Below are 22,861 nucleotides of genomic sequence, written 5' to 3'. Positions count from 1 at the left end.
TATTTACATTTAGCACAGATACAGCAACATCTAAATATCATTAATTTATTATTTTTTTATTGACTACTTGACTGTATATAGGCCAAAGGATACACCACACATAACACAACAATACACAAGAACATTAACATTGAATATAGTAACGTTAGCACTGTCTTCTTAGCTTTGAGTTTTTTTTAAATATTAACTCATACCCTGACCATATATTCAAGTTCACTCTTCAAAGAAAGAAGGATTGGGACCCTCTGAATTTACACGCTACACAAAAGACAAGACTTGAAATATTTCCCTTCACTCTTTCTCACAATTTAACATACCAAAGAAGACATCAAGGAATCAGACCAAAACTTGTTTGTGTGTACACATTGCTAAAACAGATTAATAACATCTTCGGTTGCATTTTTACAGTTTTACAGAAAGAGCAATCCGTTTCAATGTCAGGCTTGTATCTCTTAAAAACGCTTTTGCTGAATAGAGTCTAACGTTACTGATTAATTTAAACGTAACTTCTCTCACTTTGTTGGAAAGTGGGTAATAACATTCATACATATCAACACACCCAGCACATTTAGGTAGACTCACATATTCAATCTACAGAGCACGAGCATATATGGAAGAACCGACAGCGAAACGGTGAATTAATGAACTTTATATAATGACCGCGCGGAGCTCTCACCATTACTTACTGCATTAACCTTTTAACGCTACGCTCATATTAATCCGCCAAAAACATCTCCCTCCTCTGAGAATAATAGTCCTTCATTTTGACGCCTCATTTGACAAGTTATTCCAGAAACTGGATTCTAATCCTTGTTCATTTTTCCCAAATAAACACATTTAATACTTTAATATTTAACTCAACCCTTTGTGAGGAACCGCCGTCTGTTCTTCTCACATAAACAGGATCCGGTCTGGTGAACAGGAAGCGAGGAGATACTGATGGCGCCCGACTAGAAAGCCGTATCGAGAGCTTCTTACTCAAACGGATTTATTCCAGCGCGCCGCTGACGAGAAAAACGAACCAGAAAGGCGTCGCCGGTAAGAAAAAAATGTCCCGAATAAAGACTCAGTCTAAATGTTTACGTTAATTTTTCTCAGGGACGACGCTCGGGCGGTCTGTGTCGGCGCGGAGGCCCTCGAGGTCCCTAAGCCGCTCCTCACAGTGCCTGAGCGGAAAACCGAGAGCGAGGAAATGGCGCTGCGCTGCAGGCAGGAGAGAGGGCAGCTCGGCGGGGTTAAATTACGACCTGAGCAGCTTAAGCAGCTGCAGTGTGGCCACGAATTCGTACTGTAGTGCGTGTAAATAAACAATTTCGCACGAGTAAATGAAAATTCTCCGTTCTGGTCGGCTGGGTTTAGGAGTGTAAGGGGACGCTGTGGCCTGCTTGTTGTCCTTGCACACTCGTACAGAGCAGAAAGCTAGCTTAGCTGAGTTACATCATGTGAGGCCAAGGACGACGAAGCTGAAGTCATGTTCTTGTTAGAAATTTCCCGTTCCACCTTAAATGGAGCTGAGGTTGTTGTGGCGCCCGACTAGAAAGCCTCAGGCACCAGAATGTAACTGCTGCACTATTTAAGGTGGAACGGGAAAATTCGAGAAGGAAGTTGACTTCAGCCTCGACCAAAGACGTGAGGGGCCACTTTTAGCCCATAGCTGCCTGATGTAAAAATAAAAGATTGTGTGGTGTCGTGTACATGGAAAATAATTCCTTATGCCAACCACGTTGCTGGCATTCCTGGTCACTTCGCGTGGCTAATGATGTACATTGTAAGTTAGCACCGTAGCCAGCTAGCCATGACGTGAACCTACCTTAGGTAAACGATTTTAGCCTCATGTTCCTCACAGGGAGTCTTACTCATCTTACCTCAGTGGCTGGGTCTACTTAGTGGAATTCTGTTTAAAGACCACCACAAATTGATATGGTCAAATGTTTATCAGTATTGCTTTTCCAGTCACCAAGTAAGTTAACTCGTATTCTGTTCTGTGAGTATAGGGTAGTTCTGACACATGATGCCCTCAGCAGTTGCATCTCGACTTCAGTTAAGTCAAGGGTAGTCTTCCCCATCTGCCTTGTCCAAGGCTCAGCATTCTTTCTGTCCGAACTGATTCCTGTCCCAGTGTAAAAGTGACTTAGCAGTACTGGCCATTCAAGTAAGCATCTCTAGTGCTGTTCATGTATCCATGTGAAGCATGACTCAGTGAGAAACAGACAAAATATTAACATTAATCCTTTATCATTTCCAGTGCAGTGGTTCCTGTGTTCCACGTGTGGCTGTTGAACATAGAATTCACTCATTAAAGGGGAATTTCATATTTCTTTTCAAAATTCCTGCAAAACTAAACTGCTAAAAAGTGAATAAAGTCATTTAGGGTGGTTTGATGTGAAATTCTAGAGAAACTTACAAAGGCAGGGCTGTTCATAGTGGTGGTGGTGGGAACGTGATATCTGCAGAGTTTAACGCCTCTAAAAGCTACCTCACAAAATAATATATAATCAATATTTGAATAAATTTGCTGCTTAAAACCTGAGACATTGTGTGATAGTTTTGAGATAAGGTTTGGGCCTAACACATTTTTAATACATGCGGGGCAGGGAGTTTTGAGGCAAAATAGTATAAAAAAACCTATACATTTATTCACTAAAAACTAATGATTTTTTTCCTGGACAGTTCATGAAATCCTGTACAGTGGGCAACCCTATTAGCATTACATGTAAAAACTCAGAAGGCATGTAGGTTCATTGGTTGTTTTGGATGGTAAACAAAAAGGTTACATTATAGACAACACAACTCCTGGTTCCTGCCACCACCGCTGTACAGAAATCCGAATCAGAAATGTTCACAGCTCACCAATTCACATCAAACCACTCTGATTAACTTTAATTACAACTCAATGATTGAGTTATACAGAAATTTTGATAAATTGGTGGAATTCTCCTTAAGTGCTTGAAATGCCTGTGAATATAAATGTACTTAAATGTAAATGTACATATTTAATATTAATATTTAATGTACATGTTTAATTTACACTGTATAGACATTGTCCAAGCAAGGACAGTCTCAGTCAAAGAGCTGACATGGATTCAGAGGAGATTGAAGTGGAGAGCAGCAGTGATGTGGGGCATTCAGGGATGGAGGAGCCGTCTGAGAGTGGAATGGGCATGGAGACATCAGAGGCCATGTCTGCTGACAGCAGCGACACGGCCACGCTGCCAGCTCTGGCACCAGAGTCCGACTGCCATGTTGGACAGAGTTCAGAGGGCCTTGTGGTAGGAAAAGCCATTTATCTACATCTTTATATAAGCAAAATATTGCTATCACATTAAAACTTCTTAACTTTTTTGCTTTTAATTTAATATTATCATGTTATTTGACAATAGCTGATGTACTAGACCCATATAAATTATTCAGAATTACTTTTAGTATTAATAAATATTTTCATTACATATATTTATTTCTCTTGACTGCTGGCTTGATGTTGCTGCAGGTTTTTATCCCAGAAACAAGCTCCAGTACAGATGTGCGCAGGATCCATCTCCCAGATTCCTCCTCTGTTGCCCAGTCAACCAGCGTCTCCAGTGTCTCCACGGTGACCCAGTCCGTCCTGGTGTCCGAGTCTGCTCAGGTCCTAGTGCACTCTAGTGCTGTATCTGAAGGAGGGATGATGGTGTCTGACTCAACAGCCTCAACGTCCTCTGACCTGGGCTCTGCCATTGACAAGATAATCGAGTCCACAATTGGGCCTGATATAATGAATGGTGGGAAAAAAATATATATTACTGTCTATGATATTGATAGGAGAGTAGGTCACGCTACTCTTCTTTGTAATAATAATGACATACAGCAATGAATGTATTTCCTTTGAGTATGGAAATATCTCCAAAAGTGAATAAACTTCATGAAATGTTTTACAGGGTGTATAGCAGTTACCAGTGCAGAAGATGATAGTGCTGAAGCCACACAGTATTTGATCCTGCAAGGACCAGATGATGGTGAGCAAAGTTTGTCTGTCAATAATGAATAAACTCTAAAACTCTTTTGGGACATTATGGTCGGTTACCCTGGATGTTAGTAAAGAAGGAGTTTCACAGAATGTTTAACATTTCTGCATAACACAATCATTAAGATAAACAAAATGATTCAGGGTAGTTTGACGTGATACACCATGTATAACAGAATATCGTGGAATATGGAAACTTAAGAAATACAGCATGACAGCCATTGTATCGTCTTCTGTCTATAGGAGCTCCTATGGTTGCTCAGATGTCTTCCTCAGCACTATCTAGCCGCATCGCCATCGAAGCCTTAGCTGATGGGCCCACCTCCACCTGCCTGGATCAGGCTGACCTATCAGAGAGCCTGCAGGGCAGTCTGGAGCCTGACCAGCCGGACCAACCTGGACACTCCAGCTACCCTGAACATGAGGATGGGAGCAGCAGCAGCAGCCGGCCCGACCAGCCCCAACACTCGCAGTACGTAGAATGTGGAGGAGGAGGTGATGACCCAGACCAGACCGGCGAGGCTCGGTACATTGAGTGCTCCGGAGCAGAAGCAGACGAGACGCCACGCCAGTCCCGGTTTGCAGACTATGGAGTGGATGGCTATGTGGCTGAATGCAGTGGTGCAGACAGCAGCCCCCAGAGGCGCTACGTAGTGGAATGTAGTGAAAGCTATCTGCCTGAGGATGGACATGAGCAGCCGCAGCACTCTCGATACATTGACAGCAGTGTGGACGATGGTGAGCCTAGTCGCCGCTATACTGAGCGGGTTTCTGCCTCAGAGCAGGACAGTAATGCAGCAGAAGAACCACAGCACTCCTACATGGTCCAGGACTCGCTATACGCAGATGACGGTGCTGTTCAGCATTCACTGGCCGACACAGCCGGCTCCCAGCTGCCAGACCAGATGGAGTGCAACGAAAGCCAGGCCGGACCGTATATCAGCAGCAGTGGGACGTACTCCGCCCATCCTGAACCCGAGACAGTGCCACAGTGGTCCCCAGAGCCAGGCGGGTCAGCAGGACCCCAGGAGGACGACGTGGCCGTGGTGGAGTCAGGGGTGGCGGCCGGGCCAGGGGAGAGAGCTCCTGATCTGGCTGAACTGGAAGAGATGATGGAAGTGGTGATTGTGCAGCAATTCAAGTGCAAGATGTGCCCGTATAAAAGTGTGTCCAAAGATACGCTTATTAATCACATGAGAGACCGACACTTCAAACCTCCTGGTAAGGAGTACGAAGAATCAGATTTTTTAATTGGTCAAGGACAAGATGTACAAGGAATTTCTCCTGGTGCAGCTGTCAACATGAATTTTAATAAAAATACAAGCATAAAATTTGAACATAATATGCAATAGACAGTACAAAACATTCTATGAAAACAAGGAATTTTAGGTATATTCATACTAATATAGTATAGTTACAAAGTGAACGTATACAATTTGCAGGTAAAGTTGTGCCGGATAAAGATATAGTCGTATGCAAAAATTTTGCCGCCACTGGTCAAATTACACAATTTATTTTTTAAAATAAATAAATGAATTAAATTAAAAATAATTACAGGTACACATCTAGTACAGAAAACAAACATCTGCACATTTTAGTGCACAATTTTTGGGGAAAATTACATTTCAAATGTGGCCTGTGTTATAAAACTTTTTATATTTTATGTTTTGTTCATTGCAAATAAATAATAATTGTGCACTAAAATTGGCAAAAAATGTCATGTTTAAGTTTGTTCCCTGTAGAGCCCATATGTCAAACACAGGGTCCACAGTCCTATCGGCATGCACTGCAACGTGAAGTGTGTTCCACCCCCCCTCCCCAACAACAATCTATGGGACAGTGGTTACACCTCCACCCTACCACACCGGTCACATCACCAATCACACTAGTGTTTCAGCAGTAGTCCAACCGATATAAACACTTAGCCAGCCAAAAACAAAAACACCTAGTTTTGCTATATGTGAATGCAGGGGCATCTGTAGCCAAGACAGCTGTAGCCATAATGAAAGAGCATCACAGTAATCCATTACGAAACAAAACACCGGAGAGTTGGATAGACAGCAGAGGCGACAGAAAAGTGGCAGAGATGTTCTCTGGCCCATGGATTTGTTGAGATTTTTTAACAAGGCCCTTTTAGCTTGAGTTTAGTTTGACACCCCTGCTGTAGTGTATGTGTTAACATATTTTCACCTAGATAATCAGACTTAGGGTGTTTGAACATTTGCATATGACTATATATTAAACAGTTAAAGATGTGCAAGTGCTAGTCAATATAAATTCCAATAAAAATCAGAAAATGTATAAAAAACGACATAGCACACAAAATAAACATAACATACAAGAAGTGGAATTAATGTTATGTACAGGCACATTATAAATTATGAAGTGTACATTTATAAAGTATTGTCTACAGTATCTACAGTATGTACAGTTAAATATGCTTTAGATATGCGTTAGTTTGCAGAAGTCTTAGATACATGAGAAAATGATATTTAAAGGATTGTTTATCTGGGCAGTAAATGTTATTTGCTTCGAAAAACACTAAATTGTAAAATACCTGGTTTGACTTATCAATTCTTCTCACTAGTTCACAGGATATCAACTACTTTTTTAAAAACAATAAACAATACAATAAATCTTGTTAATTTTTACTGTGTTAATGTCCGCTTGCATTTATTCTAATGTTATATAGTGTCTTTACTGGCAGTTTTAATGCCTTTTGCACAGTACTGCATTTATTTAAGCCACTTTATTAAGTCCCTTGTATCTACATTCTTTGTCTACAAAGCAGGTATTATTTGGGTGGTGGATCATTCTGAGCACTGCAGTGACAGTGATGTGGTGGTGGCGTATTAGTGTGTGCTGTGCTGGTACAAGTGGATCAGACACAGCAGTGCTGCTGGAGTTTTTAAACACTGTGTCCACTCACTGTACACTCTATTAGACACTTCTGTATTGTGGGTCCATCTTGTAGATGTAAAGTCAGAGACGATAGCTCATCTGCAGCTGCACAGTTTGTCTTGGTCATCCTCTAGTCTTCATCAGTGGTCACAGGACGCTGCCCACAGGATGCTGTTGGCTGGATGTTTTTGGTTGGTGGACTATTCTCAGTCCAGCAGTGACACTGAGGTGTTTAAAAACCACTTGTACCAGCACAGCACACACTAACACACCACCTTCACCGCATCAGTGTTACTGCAGTGCTGAGAATGATCCATCACCCAAATAGTACCTGCTCTGTGAGGGTCCATGGGGGTCCTGACCACTGAAGAACAGGGTAAAAGGGGGCTAACAAAGTATGCAGAGAAACAGATGGACTACAGTCTGTAATTGTAGAACTACAGAATGCACCTATATGGTAAGTGGAGCTGATAAAATGGACAGTGAGTGTAAATACAAGGAGGTGTACTTAATGAAGTGGCCGCTCGGTGTGTATTGGCAACATTTGATTCAAAAACTGGCCACAGAAGAAAATATCTAATTTTCGAATGCTAGATAAGCATCTTGGAAAATATAGAAGCAGAAAAGAAAATTGTGACTGCTATGATGTTTTCCTCCATGGTGTGATGTTATTATGATTTTTAAACTAAAGGGATTTATAGTCTATACAATAGCATCGGTAAGACTTTAGGAGAAGAGAGATGTGGCTACCACATACAGGGTTCCTTCGGATTTCTACTGTCTTCATCACTGTCTGCTCTCTCTGACACTCAGGTGATCCTCCTAAAAAGCGAGGACGGGGAAGACCAAGAAAGGCAGAGACACTGGCACGACAAGTATCAGAATCAGCGTCAGTGTCAGAGGTGAAGAAAGAAGAGCCACCAGAGGAGGAAGAAGATGACATTGTTGATGCAGGTGCCATTGATGATCCTGAAGGTTGGTGTTGTTTTTTTTTGCATGTGTAGAAGGCTCTATACTTGATTGATTGTACACAGTCTTACACTACTTCTGTATTTCTTTTGCTTTGTTTTTCAGGTGACAGTGACTATAACCCTGCGGATGAACAGCTCAGGGCAAGACCACCTCCACATCGGCCAGCCCCTCCCTCCTGTTCGTCCTCTTCCTTCTCTTTTTCACGGAAACGACCTCGCAGGATGGTGGGCCCACCTCGCAAATTCCTTTTTCCCCAGAGTTACACAGGTCAGTCAGATAAACAACAGCACATTATTGGAGTATACCATGTTAGCTCTCAAGCCTTCATATCTCATTTACAGATACTAATTGAGAGTCATAAATCTTGGTCTGTTTAGATAGAAAATCCCAAATGTAATATTCTCAAACAGCAATAACTTGCAAGATCCAGTGAAATAACATCCCTTGTGCCATACTGAATATAGAACACCACAGACTAAGTACACATAGTAATACATACATCACTGCTAATGACAAACTATATCCTGTAAAGCAGGGGTGTCAAACTGGGCCAGACAATTTTTTTTCCTTCATTTTTAATTGAAGTGCTACAAACTGAACTGGTGATTGTTTATTAAAAATACGCAAAAACCTCAACAGTAAAATATAAGCACTTAGTAGTAGACGTTGAAATTTTACATGAGTACTTGAAATATTCAAAATTGAAATGTCCCCAGGAGCTCAGTTTTCTAAACCTACCTATTTGCTTGAATAAGACACCTGGCATCCTTTCTTTGCTGCAAGTTCATTATGACTTGGGCTCATTTTCTGAGCTGCTGAGCTGACATTAGGTGTTTATGTTGGTTGAACTGCAGCTAAAATTGTAGTTAGTGTGTTCAGTGGCATGACAGGTGTGGACCTGCGTAGAATGGTGTAGAATTGAGGTGTAACTGCTGTCCCATAGACTGTTGTTGGGGTAGGAGAGTCATGCTGGGGCCTGTAGTGAGGTACATAGTGAAATGGGCAAATATTAATACAAACTCAAAATACTTTCACAGGCCAGATAGACCTTGTGTTTGACACATGGGCTGTAAAGGCTGGGGTCTTTTGATGGGCATTTGATTTTGCGGTCTGGCATTTCTTTTTTTTTTTCTTTGACAGTATACATTTAGATATTGAAATTAGATAGTTCTTAAGGTGCCTTATTGAAAGTACCTTAAGCTTGTTTGGGTCTACTGTCCAGTGGATGCCACAGAAAATAAATTGATGGCCAGGTGCACTTAATAAGCCACATATTTGATTTTCATTACTATTACCAAACAGTTCCAGAATGACCCTTCCATTCTGTCAAAAGCAAAATAGCAGTTCTCACTCAGCACCTGGTTAGAAAACATGTTCTCAGATGCAGGATACTGGTAATGCAAAGGTTGATCAGAACTTTACCTAATAAGTGTTAAAGAAGAATTCCACAAATTATTCAAAATAATTGCATAAGTTATTGTTTAATGCAAAATGGTAAAATAGTTTAGAGAAACTTACCGACACAGATTTCTTTACAGTGGTGGTGAATCAGGGGTTGCAATGTCTACAGCGCAAATATCCATTCTATTATTATCCAAAAACATCAGTGAACCTACCTGTGTCTGAGTTTTATGGACTGTTCTACTGAATTAATTCAAACTGCAGCCCCACCATAAAAATGTTTTTTTAAGTATGAACAATTACACATTCAGGCCTTAGATACTGACAGGGATTATGTTATGATCTGTTTAAACTCAACACATTGATTGAGATAGTAATAAGCTAAATATGTGCAAAATAATCATTTATAGGGTACCTTCTGTTGGGAGGTGAACACTAACCTAACTTAACCTAGTTCAAATTGTGGAAATAATAATTTTTTTTTCATTTTTTAAGGTACTTTTGATTCATTTTAAAGTGAATGTGAAAGGTTTAGATTTATCATGAGTTTAATTTGTAAATAGGAAACTTTATTCTAGAAATGCTGTACCATATTTTCACATAACTACTGAAACACAAAGAGTTTTAGTCCATAATCAGAGCCTTATCCACATGTACTTGCACAGATCTCCACAACTGAGGGGGCGCTTTTCCCACCTGCAGTTTAATCAGCAAGCTGATTGGTTATTTTAATGACAGGGCAGGACTTTCCCTGTAAACATGCTCCATGTTTAGAGTTATGAGCGTTTCCATTCATTTTCCAACCTTTGTCTTTATAATGAACTACATCTTTCTATGTCTTCTCTGAAGCAGCAGCAACAGCACCAGGGTCTCAGATAAGCAATACAACAGACTCTCAGGCTCCTGAAGAGGCCACTTCCTCTGGGCTGGAGAACGGAAATACCTCACTATCCAACGGCTGTGCTGCAGAGCCAGGTGTCAGCCAATCAGATTCGGAAAATAAAGACCCCTCATCAAACACAGGGCCGGAGGATGATGAGTTTTTCCCAAGGAAGCGAGGCCGGCCATCAAAACGTTTCCTACGCAAAAAGTATAAAAAGTATATAAACCGGAAGTAAGTGTCCTCACAAGTGCTTTTTGCATATTTAGATTCTGCTTTTGAAAATAAGTCATCAGCTTGTTTTGGAAACTAACAACAGCATCATATTTTCCTCCAACGACATATGCAGTTGACATTCTTTCTTTGTTTTTAAAGCAAGTACTATAAATCCCTCAAGCCCCTGCTGAGACCTCATAACTGCTGGATCTGTGGATCACGCTTTCTGTCTCAGGAAGACCTCCGATTTCATGTGGATTCTCATGAGGGCAATGACCCTGAACGTTTCAAGTGCCTCCAGTGCAGCTACCGCTGCAAGCGTTGGTCTTCCCTTAAGGTAAGTAGGTTGAAAAGAATCTAGATAAATATCTTCATAAATACATTCCTGTTTAAATGTTTTGAATTAATGTCAGGAATGCAAATTTGAAAAGTGGAGATCAAAAATAGAGGCAAATTGGTTACAGTGTATATACTGTTTTGAGAACAAGTTGTTATTCATTTGTTAGACTTTAAATAAATATACTTTAGATAAAAAATTTACAGTATGTTTTAGTGTTTAGTTTAACATATTTCAATCTACATTGTGGGTCTACATGAGCTATGCCACAGTATTTTTAGACTTGGAAACGTATTCAAAGTTCAGAAATGTGCTGTGATCCAGCCTTCTACTGAACCTGAATCCAGTCCCTCTTCTGCATGTTGTAGGAGCACATGTTCAACCACCAGGGTACCAAACCATATAAGTGTGACGTGTGTGATTACTCAAGTGTCTACAAGAAGGATGTGATCCGACATTCTGCTGTTCACAATAAAGACAAGTAAGATTGGATGGAGCATTAAAAAGATCTACTAAATTATAAATATTAGCTTCAGAAACAGTGTCATATGAAGCACAAGAAATAGAATCTCATATGAGTCCACAGTTTATTAACAGTTAGATAAACATGTTTATTGTGGATTAAAAGGCTCTGTTATTCTGTCTTTCTCACCACAGGAGGAGGAAGACAGACGTGGTAAGACTTCTTATTTTTCAATAAACCTATGGCAGTGCATCATCACATCATAATATGTGCAACATCAAATCCTCAATTCAGAGCAACTTTGAATCTGATAAATAGCAGTTTGTGTCTCTCTATTTTACAAACGAACATACAGGAATATGACATTATAGTTTTTGCCACCTTCCTTTAGTCAAATGTTTGTCATCTTTACAGTTTGCATAGTGTTAAAATTTGATCAGTTTGGCATGTATCAGCTTTTCATGCGACAGCAGTCTTGTGATGATACTTTTCAGATTCCGAAAGTGTCTGAGTTCCCGTGCCCTATCTGCCACCGCGTGTACCCTATGCAGAAACGCCTCACTCAGCACATGAAGACACACAGCACAGAGAAACCGCACATGTGTGATAAGGTATGAACAGAAGAGATGGGCTTTCTGTATTCCCATTAGTAATTTCTAGTGGCTCAGCATAGCTCAATTTTTAAAAATACCAAAGAACAACAACCCTGAAATGCTCTGGGAGCAGAGAATATGACACACTGGTATTAGAAGGTTAAAGCATAAATGATTTTAAATAGAGTTTTAACCGTATACAGTACTGTGCAAAAGTCAGAGACCACCCTTAGGTTGTTTAATTCCTAGTCAAAAGCCAATAAGTATGTATTTATTTGTTTGTTTGTTTGTTAAGAAGCAGAAAATATACATTTAACAGAAATTACACAGACATCTCAAAAACTAAATATAATATTTTTTTCTGTATGTTTTGTCCACCTTTTGCCTGTATTACTTTATTACTATTAGCTTCTATTAATTTTCTCAGTAACAGCTTCTTGACAGTGACACATCCTTTCAGACTCGTAGTGTTGTCTTCTCACAGTGGAAGGATGGACAGAAACATCTGTGTATTTTTCAGATCTGAAGCAAGAGTGGAGCTTTATTTTCTCCTCTCTTTCAAAGATGAAAGCTTTAAGTACTGTTTATCTGATGGTGACAGTTTTATTGGTCTACCAGGTGGATGTTAGGGGTCCCATTTTTTTATATCGTTTAATAATTTTTTAAATCCAGTTTTCGAAGCCTGTTTTTTTTTCATTTATTGTTTTTTTTTTTTCCTGTTCCTGAAAGTGGATCATCTTATATCTAAGCTCTTCAGAAATGTCTGCTGAAAAATAAATAAGTTGTACTTAATGTCTGTTTTGACTGGACATTAAATAAATGAAGGGTGGTCTCTGACTTTTGCACAGTACAGTTTGGTCTTCAGTTATTTTTCAATGCTTTCAATGCTTCTCTGTCCATTTTACAGTGTGGAAAGTCCTTCAAGAAACGATACACTTTCAAAATGCATCTCCTCACACATATCCAAAACTGTGGAAACAGTTTGTAAGTTACCCTCCTCATATTTTTTATCTCTGCTTCCATTTTTCATACTACCAATTCCTATTCCAAAGCAGTTTACATTATTAAACTGATGGTATTTCTGTGTCAGGTTTAAGTGTGAGTTCTGTGAGGTCACATGCACTGATAAGAAGCAACTGCTAAACCATCAACTGTCCCACACCAACGACAAGCCTTTCAAATGTGACTATTGCAAGTACTCCACAAGCAAAGAGGATTTCCTGGTGTCCCACATTGCTATCAAGCACACTGGTGAGTAAAGCATCTACGCTGCATTTACAGACATTTGAAAAAACGGTTACATAGGTATTGTTGGCAAATTCTGTGTTTGATGTTCAACTTTGTTTTACAGTTCAGCTCCTAGTCTTCACATTAGTTGTGTTTTCTTTTGAAATTGAAACTAAATATTGTTAAGGTAGTTTGTTAAGTTGCTTTCAAAGTGGATTTTTAAGATTTGAACTGGCAAGAGCTGAACACATAAATCGTGAACACACATGATGACAGTTTAAAACTCCATTTTTAAAGGGCATTCATACCCAGCATGCGTTATTGTGAATGGGCTTCTATCTGTTGACTGTGCATTTTATGCCAGAGCTAACAGGGAGGTGAGAGGTGAGAGGCTGCAGCTTACCTCATATGTCTTTCTCCCAGTCCTGTCTGATACAGTATGTAGTAGCTGTCCACAACACTGATGCTGAATGTGTTTGTAGGAAATTGGCTCAGAACTATGGAGAGCGGTTTGTCCTTTGTGATTTTTGCAAATGCCAGCCCCTGCATCACAACAGCCAGTCACTCTGCATCCATAATGCAGTTCTACAGACTTGCTGAAATCCATAAATCCTAATGAGTGGTTCCTGACCCTTCTCTTCATCTTTCATGTTCCTCAGGAGAGAAACCCTTCTCCTGTGACATGTGCCACTTCATGACCAAGCACAGGAAGAACCTGCGGCTGCATGTGCAGTGCCGTCACCCCGAGGAGTTTGAAAAGTGGAGCCAGGCCCACCCTGAGGAACCGGTGCGGCGCCGCAGGAGACCCTTTTTCACCCTGCAACAGATTGAGGAGCTTAAACAGCAGCATGAGAACCAGGGACTGCAGGGCACCATTGTAAGTCCTCACATCCACGTCAGTTATTTTGCATTGCACACTGAAATGAAATGACTAAGGGCTGTGTTGTCACTGCTGCATGTCATCTGGTCACAATGCATATCACCAACGCAATACTGGCATTTACAGTGTGATATAGTAAAAGGCTTTAGTATACAAATCAGCTATATAATAAATCAGGTTTTTGTTCTGTACTGTAAGCATCCTAATCCTAATCTGAGACATTCTATATTAGTGTTCTGAGTTTAATGAATCAAGACAAGGTAAATTATTTTGGTCAGTCCACATCGCTTGTTTATAGTATAATGCAAGGTACAGGTAATCGATGTAATCACAGTGTACTATTTTATCCATTTCATATTTTGGAAACTCTGTAGCAATAGAACATCTTCATTTTTTTCCCTCAGGTATCAGTGGACCCTTTATCTCTCCAAACAATGGAGCCCATGGGGAATGCTTCTGTGTCCCAGGATGCACTTGGAAACACCACCATCATCTATGAGCAAGGTTTGGAGAACTCTCACTGTTGCACAGAGAGCTGTTAAATACATATTGCATTCTTACATTGTGTGTAATTATAATTTTCTGTGTAATTCTTTGTAGCACAGTCATCAGACCTGTCTGCCCAGCATGCTCTAGACCTCCTACTGAACATGAGCAATGCCCGAGAGTTAGTGGGAAACTCGCTCCAGGTACTGCACAATGGGGGTCTATGAATTATTTAAACAATCAAAACTACTGAGGTATTTAGATCTTATTTACTGTAGATGATACTTTGAAAGATGCATTGTTATCACCATTTTGACCTTTGCAGTACTGATATATGTAAACAATACTGATACTGATGCTAATACTGATATATACAAAATAAGCCCTCTGTCCACTGTGAATGAAGATGTATGCAATCTAGCAAAAGTAAATTCTTTGGGTTAAAATAATGTAGCCCAGTCTTTAATCGCATCACATTATAGATTGACCAATATCAATATATTGCAAAGTGTTTTGCAGTCACTATAAAAATAAAAAAAAAATAAAATAAAAAAATATATATATATATAAATATTTCACAATGCTTGTATTTTGTTAAGTTTGCCAAATGATTCTGAATGATTTTTGCCTCAGCTGTAGAAGTTAGTAAGCAGTTTCACCCATTTGTAAAAAATTCTGCATAATTAAATTGGAGAGAGTAGTTTGATGTGAAATGCTCTGTTCTTGAGAATCTTAGAGTCTGAACTGCTCACAGCAGTGGTGATAGGAACCAGACATACTTCACATGAAGATATTACATGATATGGTTATGAATACACTCCTTACGCCTGAGACATTGTTTTACGATAGTTTTCAGAAGGTTTTGGCCTAAAACATTTTCTTGGCTGAGAGATGAAGAGCATTGTAAGGTAAATGAGTAACCCAAAGAAACCATTTTCCCCCTAGACTTTACCATTATTTGACCATTCTTAACATTATATATATAAACTTAGAAAACGTGTAGGTTCAGTGGTTGTTTTGGTTAAATGAAATGGTTGCATTTGCATTGTATCGCAACCCCCTGGTACCTGTTAATACCATGGACTGCTCTGAATTACATTATTTACATCTCTATGAGTGAATTATGCAGAAACTTTGAAAAGCCAGTGGCACAGACCTAACAAACCAGTTGAGAATCCATCAGTGAGTTGCGCTGACTTCCACCACAGTCTCATTCACTTCCACAGTGTCTGATGTTTATTTGCTGGTCTCTACAGGTAGCTGTGTTGAAGTCTGATGGGAAGACATTAGAAACAGGCTCGTGGTCTGAAGCGGAGTCCGCAGATCACAGTTCATCTCTGCAACCTCAGAAAGTCGTGACATTCCACGTGTCTGAGAACGGGGAGACGCTTGTACAGGAGGCATTTGAGACCGTGGCCGGAGCAGTGGCTGAGGAGGAGGCAGCTGGAGGAGGCCAGGAGTTTACGCAGATTGCTATCAGCTCTTTTGAGAGTGCAGGAGAGTTCAGTGTGGTGCAACAGGCAGCTGAAGAGATTCAGAGCACTGAAACTGCATATAGGTACTGCTAATTACCATTACCCTCATCACCAGTGCGCCTGTTACATAGAAAACATAAATTGTAGCAGGCTATGGTGTCATAGTAGTGACCTACAGATCTCATCAGTCTGGGAAATTGTCAATGTACTGTTTGCGTCTTTGTGTTGAGATTGTGTATTAACACATTTGCACCTGTGTGTGTGTGTGTTTGGCAGCAGTGTGGAGGACAGCTCAGGTGATCATCAGGCCATGGAGGTGAGCAGTGAATCTGTGTCCATCACTACTCCACTGAAAGAAAACAAAAACAAGTTCTACCTGAGCTCCAGTTTGGCTGATGGGGTTCTACAGCAAGTGGAGGTTAGAACATTATATCATTCACAATCTTGTTATAATTGAAATCAAAGGATTTAAAGGATTATTTCAACAGTTTTGGTATTTTATATACAATAATCTATACAATGCTGGTTTAAATGCTCTAAATCAGACAACAAATATACTTTAAGATGCTGTATTCAGTATTTCACATAGTTTGGCAACAAAAAGAAGTTATTCAGTGATAAATAATATACTATAATTGTCTATTATAGACTTTTTCTTCTACAAAATTTATCAGCTTAAGATATGATTATCACTTTGGAAATGCAAGGAATTCTGGCTATTAATGTTAATATAACTCTGTGCAGTTAATTTAGAATTTACATTTTTTACAGCTTATTAATTGAAATAGTTATTTATATAATTATTTGTAATTATATAAACTCGTTGAGTTACACATTGAGTTAGCGTTCAGAGTTCGTAGTATTTTTGTGAAACATGCACTTCTGTAGTAAATTGCATTTCAAAAATTACTTCCTATAGGCTTTTTAAATTACTTCTAAATTATTTTTAGAATTATTACAATGGGAGCATCTAGAGTTCAGCTGATTCTCTGTTATATGAAAGGTAGAGCTCCAGTTTTCTTTTTGTTTTGTTTTGTTTTCAATACTTAAATTCTCTGTGTTGAAATTCTTTCCCCTGTAGCTGTGCAGTGAGACCCCAGGCTCTCCATCCCAGAGTTCATCCTCCCAGAGCCAGCAGCTCAACACCAAGCGCTTTTCCTGTAGGGTCTGCATGGAGACCTTTCAAGGCCGTTCTGACATGGAGAACCACAAGAGGGCACATGTGGACCCCAACACGTTCAAATGCCCCGACTGTGAATTCACTGCTAACTCTTGGCCAGAAGTCAAGGTAAGAATGTGACTCATTCTCTGCATGAAGGTGCCCTTATAAAATGAAACAACAGTCAGTAAGAGCAAAGTTGGTATGAACAAGTATTGGTGTAAGTATTGGTGTAGAAAAATATTTGATTCCTTAACCTGATAGTGTCTACATCAAAAGTGATGGAGCTGTGTTTATCATTCATTGTTCGTAGACTCATATGGCCATGCATGCCTACCTGCGGCCACACAAATGCTCCCACTGCAGCTTCGCTTCTAAAAACAAGAAAGACCTGCGACGCCATATGATGACACATACCAACGAGAAACCTTTCTCTTGTGAAGTCTGTGGACAGAGGTGAGAAAACAGGGCTTTAGTTGACACTGATGTTTGGATAGTGTTACTAAGTAGGAGAGTTCACCCCACTGTGTGCTAAAAGCAAGGATAATGAAGGGGCAGCTGGTAGCTTAATATGCGTATTAAGAAAACTTGCCAACTCCACAATGGTAGCAAAGTTACTGGAATGGAAAACTGCACTAAACACTCACGTGCAGCCAGTTTTGCATGAGGAAGCCTGTTTCCCTGCTCAAAGGCTTCAATGATAAAGCGAGTCCTAAGCATATTATTCGGTTATTGTTCTGACTAGACTTGTTACATGAACATGCAATTTGAAGTGCTATTGCCCCTTCTGTTAGTCTCTTCAGAGGGTTTCTCATTTGCTGACTTTTATGGAAACCACTGTCAATCAAAAGTATGCATTTAGGGGTATCCTATCACAGTAAAGTGGGCGGGGATGGGCAGGGGCTTCTGCTTTGCACACACAGTCAAATGATGGGGATTTTTTGTTAGAGAAGTCACAATTAGAGCTTTGTAGAATCAAGACATTTTTAAAGCATGGAATATCAGAGATCAGTTTGAATCTTGACACAATTGAAAGTCCTAGTTAGACACATAGTGACTCATTTAAATTATTCGGTAACTTCTTTTAAACTAATATGCAAGTTATGTTGTTATGAGAGTGGGGAAACTGTTGGAAGTGTTGACTAAACTAGTATTTAGGGGTTGATTAAAAATGGAAGTCTCTGATGCATGTGCATTTTTCCCAGGTTTAACCGGAATGGCCATCTGAAGTTCCACATGGAGAGGCTGCACATGCAGGATCCTCCCCCTCGCAAGCCCAGATCCAACAGCTCCCAACAGACCATCATAGTCAACAGCGATGAGGAGGCCCTGGCAACTCTGCAGAGTGAGCACTGTAAATATATATAACTGACATGCAGCAGGCTACTCATGAGTCTGATTTCAGATCATAAAGATTCATATTTTTCCTTATTAGTAGAAACCATTGCTCAAGTCCACCTGCACAAATAACCAAATATGACATTGTCAATTTAGGTGGTAGCATTGCTGTGTTCTTGTGTTTTTATATAAATATCTGTAATGCTTCTGCCCTTTCTATTTTCTGTACATGTAACAGCCTTGCAAGCTGGTCAGACCGTAATCAGTTCAGAGCAACTGCAGCAGGCTTTGGAGCAAGAACATATAATCGTAGCACAGGAGCAGGCTCTCTCAGACCAGGTACAGCCATCCACACTCCACTCCAGTTATTGTTACCACTAATGCAATCAATGTTTATAAGATTATTAGGATAGAATCAAGCAAGAGTCACCCTTTACCCCTATATATTCTAACTAACAGGTTAAAATCTCCTGACCTTGAGCATTTACATCGTCTCAGGCATTAAACCTTGTGCTTTTTTCCTGATGATTCATGTATGAATAAATGTCTTCTCTCTCAGGAGGAGGCTACATACATTCAGCAAATAACCACAGTAGATGGCCAGACTGTGCAGCACTTGATGACGGCAGACAATCAGGTGGCAGAGGTACTGTTGTCTTTTTATAGTATCATAATTCTCAGATCTTGGCCTATGTTAATAATCTACTATATAGTGTTCTAGGCAGTGATGTGGAACAAGGCTGCATCTGCTCTTAGTTTTACTTTGATATGAGTGACATGACTTAGTTTTCTAGCAACAGCAATGTAAGCTATTGGGAAAAACTATTAAATTGCCATGTCAGTGGTGAGCAAATTAGGTAATTCTAGTATTGATGATATGGAAAGACATTGCCCCAGTATTGGTTCCTTCATATTGACTATTTATACTGTCATGGCAAATCTGTGTTTTGTACTTCATAGGCAGAAAGAAGCTTTTATAAGTCATCTCAGTGGCTGTGAGTATAAGCGTACTAATCTCTTCATCTTTCTTCTGTCACTCAGGTCCAATATATAATCTCTCAGGACGGCGTACAGCACTTGATCCCACAGGAATATGTAGTGGTATCCGATGGCAATCATATTCAGGTCAGTGTACACTCTAATAGAATACTCAATTAAACTTTATTTAGGGCTGGCCTGAATTATTTGAATACTTGAGTATTCGTTTGTTATGATGGTATTCGATTCTATATTTAGTATTCGGAAGTGTTGTCTTTTTTTTCCTTCAAGCAGCAAAAATTGTAGCTTTAACTGTGATACATTTCATCAGCAAAGGCCTTTAGGCATCCATGTCATCTTCCCTAAGAACGCAACAAACTGCACCTTTTTTTGCACATAACCAAAGAGAAAAGATGCCTCAGAAAGAAACCATGTTAAAGGACACTTTAAATTATCAGATGATAATAAAAATGCTCAGTGCAAAATTTACGATAAGAGGTTGGCATAATGGCACAGCGTGATGAATCATCTCAATATGTAAGTATAGTTATCTATATCCAAGTACCACTAGTCCCTGCTAAAGGAGTAGCTAAAACTGGGGCTCAGAGCCTCAGTCTTGTTTGTTGTGGCAAGTTATGGATGTAGATCAGACCCCATTGCTTCTGCTGCTGCATGCATGGTGGTTCTCCTTGCATTCAGACAGGCCTGTAGCCCCAAAAGCTTCTAAATTCTGAATCCACTCTCTGGAGCTCATCTATGACTAAACTCAGCCTGTGTGACGCCCTCGCTGCTGTTTTCCATGATTAAAAAACCTCAGCAAAATGGTAATTCTAATTTGTTGCACCCTTAATTGTGACTCCTAATCAAAAAAAAATGTTTGAGTAAGAGGGCTACAATCTCGCCTTCTATATCAACATATAGCTGGGCAGCTGAGTTTCAGCCTGACTGTTAATACACCGTTGCAGTCTACTGGACATATTTTGCAGTAACTGCAGTAACAGACATAAAATTATGGATAATTATAAACGGGAATATTATTGTTCTTAAGGGTGATTTTGGAAAAAAGTATTCAGGTACTCATTTGGAAATACAAACAAGTATTTGAAGCCAGTAAAATGCTGTTCTGGCCAGCCCTACCTTTACTTCAGATGTTTTTATCTGCAAGCGAGTTTAAAAATTTAGTAGCATAAATAAGAAAAACGGGGAAGCAAATTAAGGGTTAGTCACTACGAATAATAGCGTTCCACCTTTTCAAAAACAGATGATCACACATGAGTGTCATAAATGTGGTTGGTGCATTTTCAGAGAATAAAATGCTTGTTTAAAATGTCTTTTGTTCTGTAGATGGAAGATGGGCAGATTGCTCATATTCAGTACGAGCATGATGGGACGTTTCTACAGGAACAGCAGGTAAAGAAAGGAACAGTTGCTTTTATAGAAAAAATACAACACAGTGTATAGTAAGTAAACTCACTGTTAGTGCACTAGTAGCTAATGTTCAATCCTGTGTGGGTGCGTGTGCGTGTGCGTGTGTGTGTGTGTGTGTGTGTGTGTGTGTGTGTGCGTGTGCGTGTGCACAGATTGCTCTGACTCACGACGGGCAAATCCAGTACTTCCCCATCAGCACTGAGCAACAGATAGTCAGCCCTGAGGATCTTGAGGCTGCTGCTCACTCTGCTGTCACCGGTACGCCCTTTCACCTTTTATTTTTTCCATTGATATGTTATAATAGTGATTACCACATCAGTCCATATGTAGAATATGATGATGGCAAAATGTTGCCTAGCTTGCTCAGTAGGGCTTGCAGTATCATCTGCTAACAGTTATTGTGATATCTGTTTTCACAGTACTAATATTGCAGACATTGCATTGTGAAAACAAGCATCTAACCAAACGTGAATGTTTTACTGTGTGCTGAGAGCATTGTGACCAATCACACATTTTCTTGTATGAATCAAGGCATTCACATTACCCAGCAGATATAAATCATTTGGTCAAAATTATGCAAGCTGAATGTTAACCCAAAACCTCATGTCATGCATCATTTCGTAGTAGTCAGCATCATACACAAATATACAATTCAAGCCCTTTATGAGAAAAATTAATGGCATTTTTTAAACGTCGCTGTTATGGTAAGCAAAATATTCCAAAGCCTAAATGTTTTCTTCCCCAAGAAATATTTTCCCCTGAACATCTTGGAGGCCTCTAAATTACATAGACATTAAGCAGTAAAGATCCATATATGCCACACACAAGTTAACAATCTTTCACATTTAATTGGCATCACTATGTTACGTGAAAGTACAACAACACCAGTATAACAAAACCAGCTACTTAAATAGTAGCCTACTACTACCAAAGTCAGTTGAATACCACAGTTGAGAAAGTTTGCTTTTGGCAGGGTATTCTGGTGAAGCTGCTAGTTGTGTGATGTCAAAACATTTAAACAGCCTGCTTTCAATTGGGTGCCCCAAAGCAGTTTTCAAAACTTCCTTCTACCTTCAATATAAATCATCAGAAGCAGTTTGTCCTAATCTTGAAATCTGAAATTCTCACTCTAAAACTATTTTGGCACCCTTTAAGCAGGAAACTATAACTTTACTTTTATGGCTTCCTTTTTCTTACTTGTAGTTAAGATAAGCTACAAAAGAAATTGAAGGGTTTTTTTTAATACAGTTGTCTTAATATGGATTGAATTATCTTAATGTAATTAAGCAGAACATCCACAGCGGAAGCCACGTGATGCTATTGAGTTTGGGTTTGTTCTGTTTCCAGCTGTAGCAGACGCAGCCATGGCCCAAGCTCAGACAGTGTACACCACAGAGGCCACGCCCGAGCAGCTGGAGCAGATGCAGCAGCAAGGCATCCAGTATGACGTCATCACCTTTACAGAAGAATAGGGACACCCGTATGGTTTAAGTACACAGCCTGCTGTCGTCGAGGAGTGTGAAGATCAGCAGCCAAATTCCCTTTTCATTAGAGATTGCTAAACAGAAGAAGACGTCACAGCCTGCTGTTACGCTACAGCGAGGCCATGTGCAAACAAGTATTTTTTTGTATATTCTGTATAGTACAATCAGAGAATCAGTGGGGCGGTACAGTAGTAAGCTAGTATAACAAAAATCATGCCTTGTAATTATTTAAAATGATTAATTTTACTGTGCCTCCACTGTTCTGCTTTGTAAAAATATGTAGTAAGGATGAATGACAGATTCAGTATTTAATTAAATATAAACATTGGTTTGGTATGCGGTAGGGAATGTTTGCGAAGAGTGACTACAGATGGTACTAGGTACTGTTTCTCTGTTTGAGAGTTATACCAGAGCAGATTTATGGACTTTTATTTTGTGATATGGTTCGCTAAAGTTGTAAGTTCTGATGAAGTAGCATTCATTTTCCTTTTCAAGCCTCTTTTTTATGTACATATAAAGAGTTTTCCAGGAGGTTTTTTTGGCTTTGAGAGATTGCATTAATGCTCATACCAAATAAATCAGGCCTACTTTACCTAAGCTGTCTGAAAAAGAACAGCGAACTTAAAATGGGTTTTCTGCCTTT

The 22,861-nt window shown here is 39.7% G+C and overlaps 1 protein-coding gene across 10 annotated transcripts; it reads left to right on the top strand.

The window, feature by feature from the left end:
* Positions 1 to 728: 728 nt before the first annotated feature.
* Positions 729 to 22,843, top strand: znf335 (zinc finger protein 335). Of its 10 annotated transcripts, none has more exons than XM_036578376.1 (28): positions 729 to 1,038; positions 3,038 to 3,269; positions 3,488 to 3,758; positions 3,915 to 3,992; positions 4,244 to 5,221; positions 7,715 to 7,876; positions 7,976 to 8,140; positions 10,127 to 10,388; positions 10,530 to 10,707; positions 11,076 to 11,188; positions 11,365 to 11,383; positions 11,644 to 11,781; positions 12,671 to 12,747; positions 12,854 to 13,014; positions 13,650 to 13,867; positions 14,275 to 14,374; positions 14,471 to 14,559; positions 15,613 to 15,914; positions 16,108 to 16,249; positions 16,913 to 17,119; positions 17,304 to 17,446; positions 18,196 to 18,344; positions 18,567 to 18,667; positions 18,888 to 18,974; positions 19,370 to 19,453; positions 20,651 to 20,716; positions 20,887 to 20,992; positions 22,082 to 22,843. In XM_036578376.1, the coding sequence occupies exons 2-28, from the start codon at positions 3,078 to 3,080 to the stop codon at positions 22,204 to 22,206; spliced, it is 4,713 nt and encodes a 1,570-aa protein (XP_036434269.1). In that variant the 5' UTR covers positions 729 to 1,038; positions 3,038 to 3,077; the 3' UTR covers positions 22,207 to 22,843. The 10 variants fall into 10 exon arrangements, with proteins under 10 accessions (XP_036434269.1, XP_036434276.1, XP_036434274.1 ...); XM_036578383.1 differs by having other exon boundaries at positions 10,124 to 10,388; positions 11,665 to 11,781; positions 18,196 to 18,335; XM_036578381.1 differs by having other exon boundaries at positions 10,124 to 10,388; positions 11,665 to 11,781.
* The last annotated feature ends 18 nt before the right edge of the window (positions 22,844 to 22,861 follow it).

Source organism: Colossoma macropomum, unplaced genomic scaffold, assembly GCF_904425465.1.
Source record: "Colossoma macropomum unplaced genomic scaffold, Colossoma_macropomum, whole genome shotgun sequence".
Taxonomy (NCBI): Eukaryota; Metazoa; Chordata; class Actinopteri; order Characiformes; family Serrasalmidae; genus Colossoma; species Colossoma macropomum.
Note: the sequence above shows the minus strand (reverse complement) of the source record. Positions and strands in the feature narration are given on the sequence as shown.

What these genes read in the sequence shown, in the direction of transcription:
- znf335 (XM_036578373.1), top strand. Translation starts at nt 3,078, where the DNA reads ATGGATTCAGAGGAGATTGAAGTGGAGAGCAGCAGTGATGTGGGGCAT. An exon ending in GGGTTCTACAGCAAGTGGAG is followed by an intron (nt 16,250 to 16,912) that starts GTTAGAACATTA and finishes TTTCCCCTGTAG; the next exon opens with CTGTGCAGTGAGACCCCAGG. An exon ending in AACTCTGCAGAGTGAGCACT is followed by an intron (nt 18,345 to 18,566) that starts GTAAATATATAT and finishes TACATGTAACAG; the next exon opens with CCTTGCAAGCTGGTCAGACC.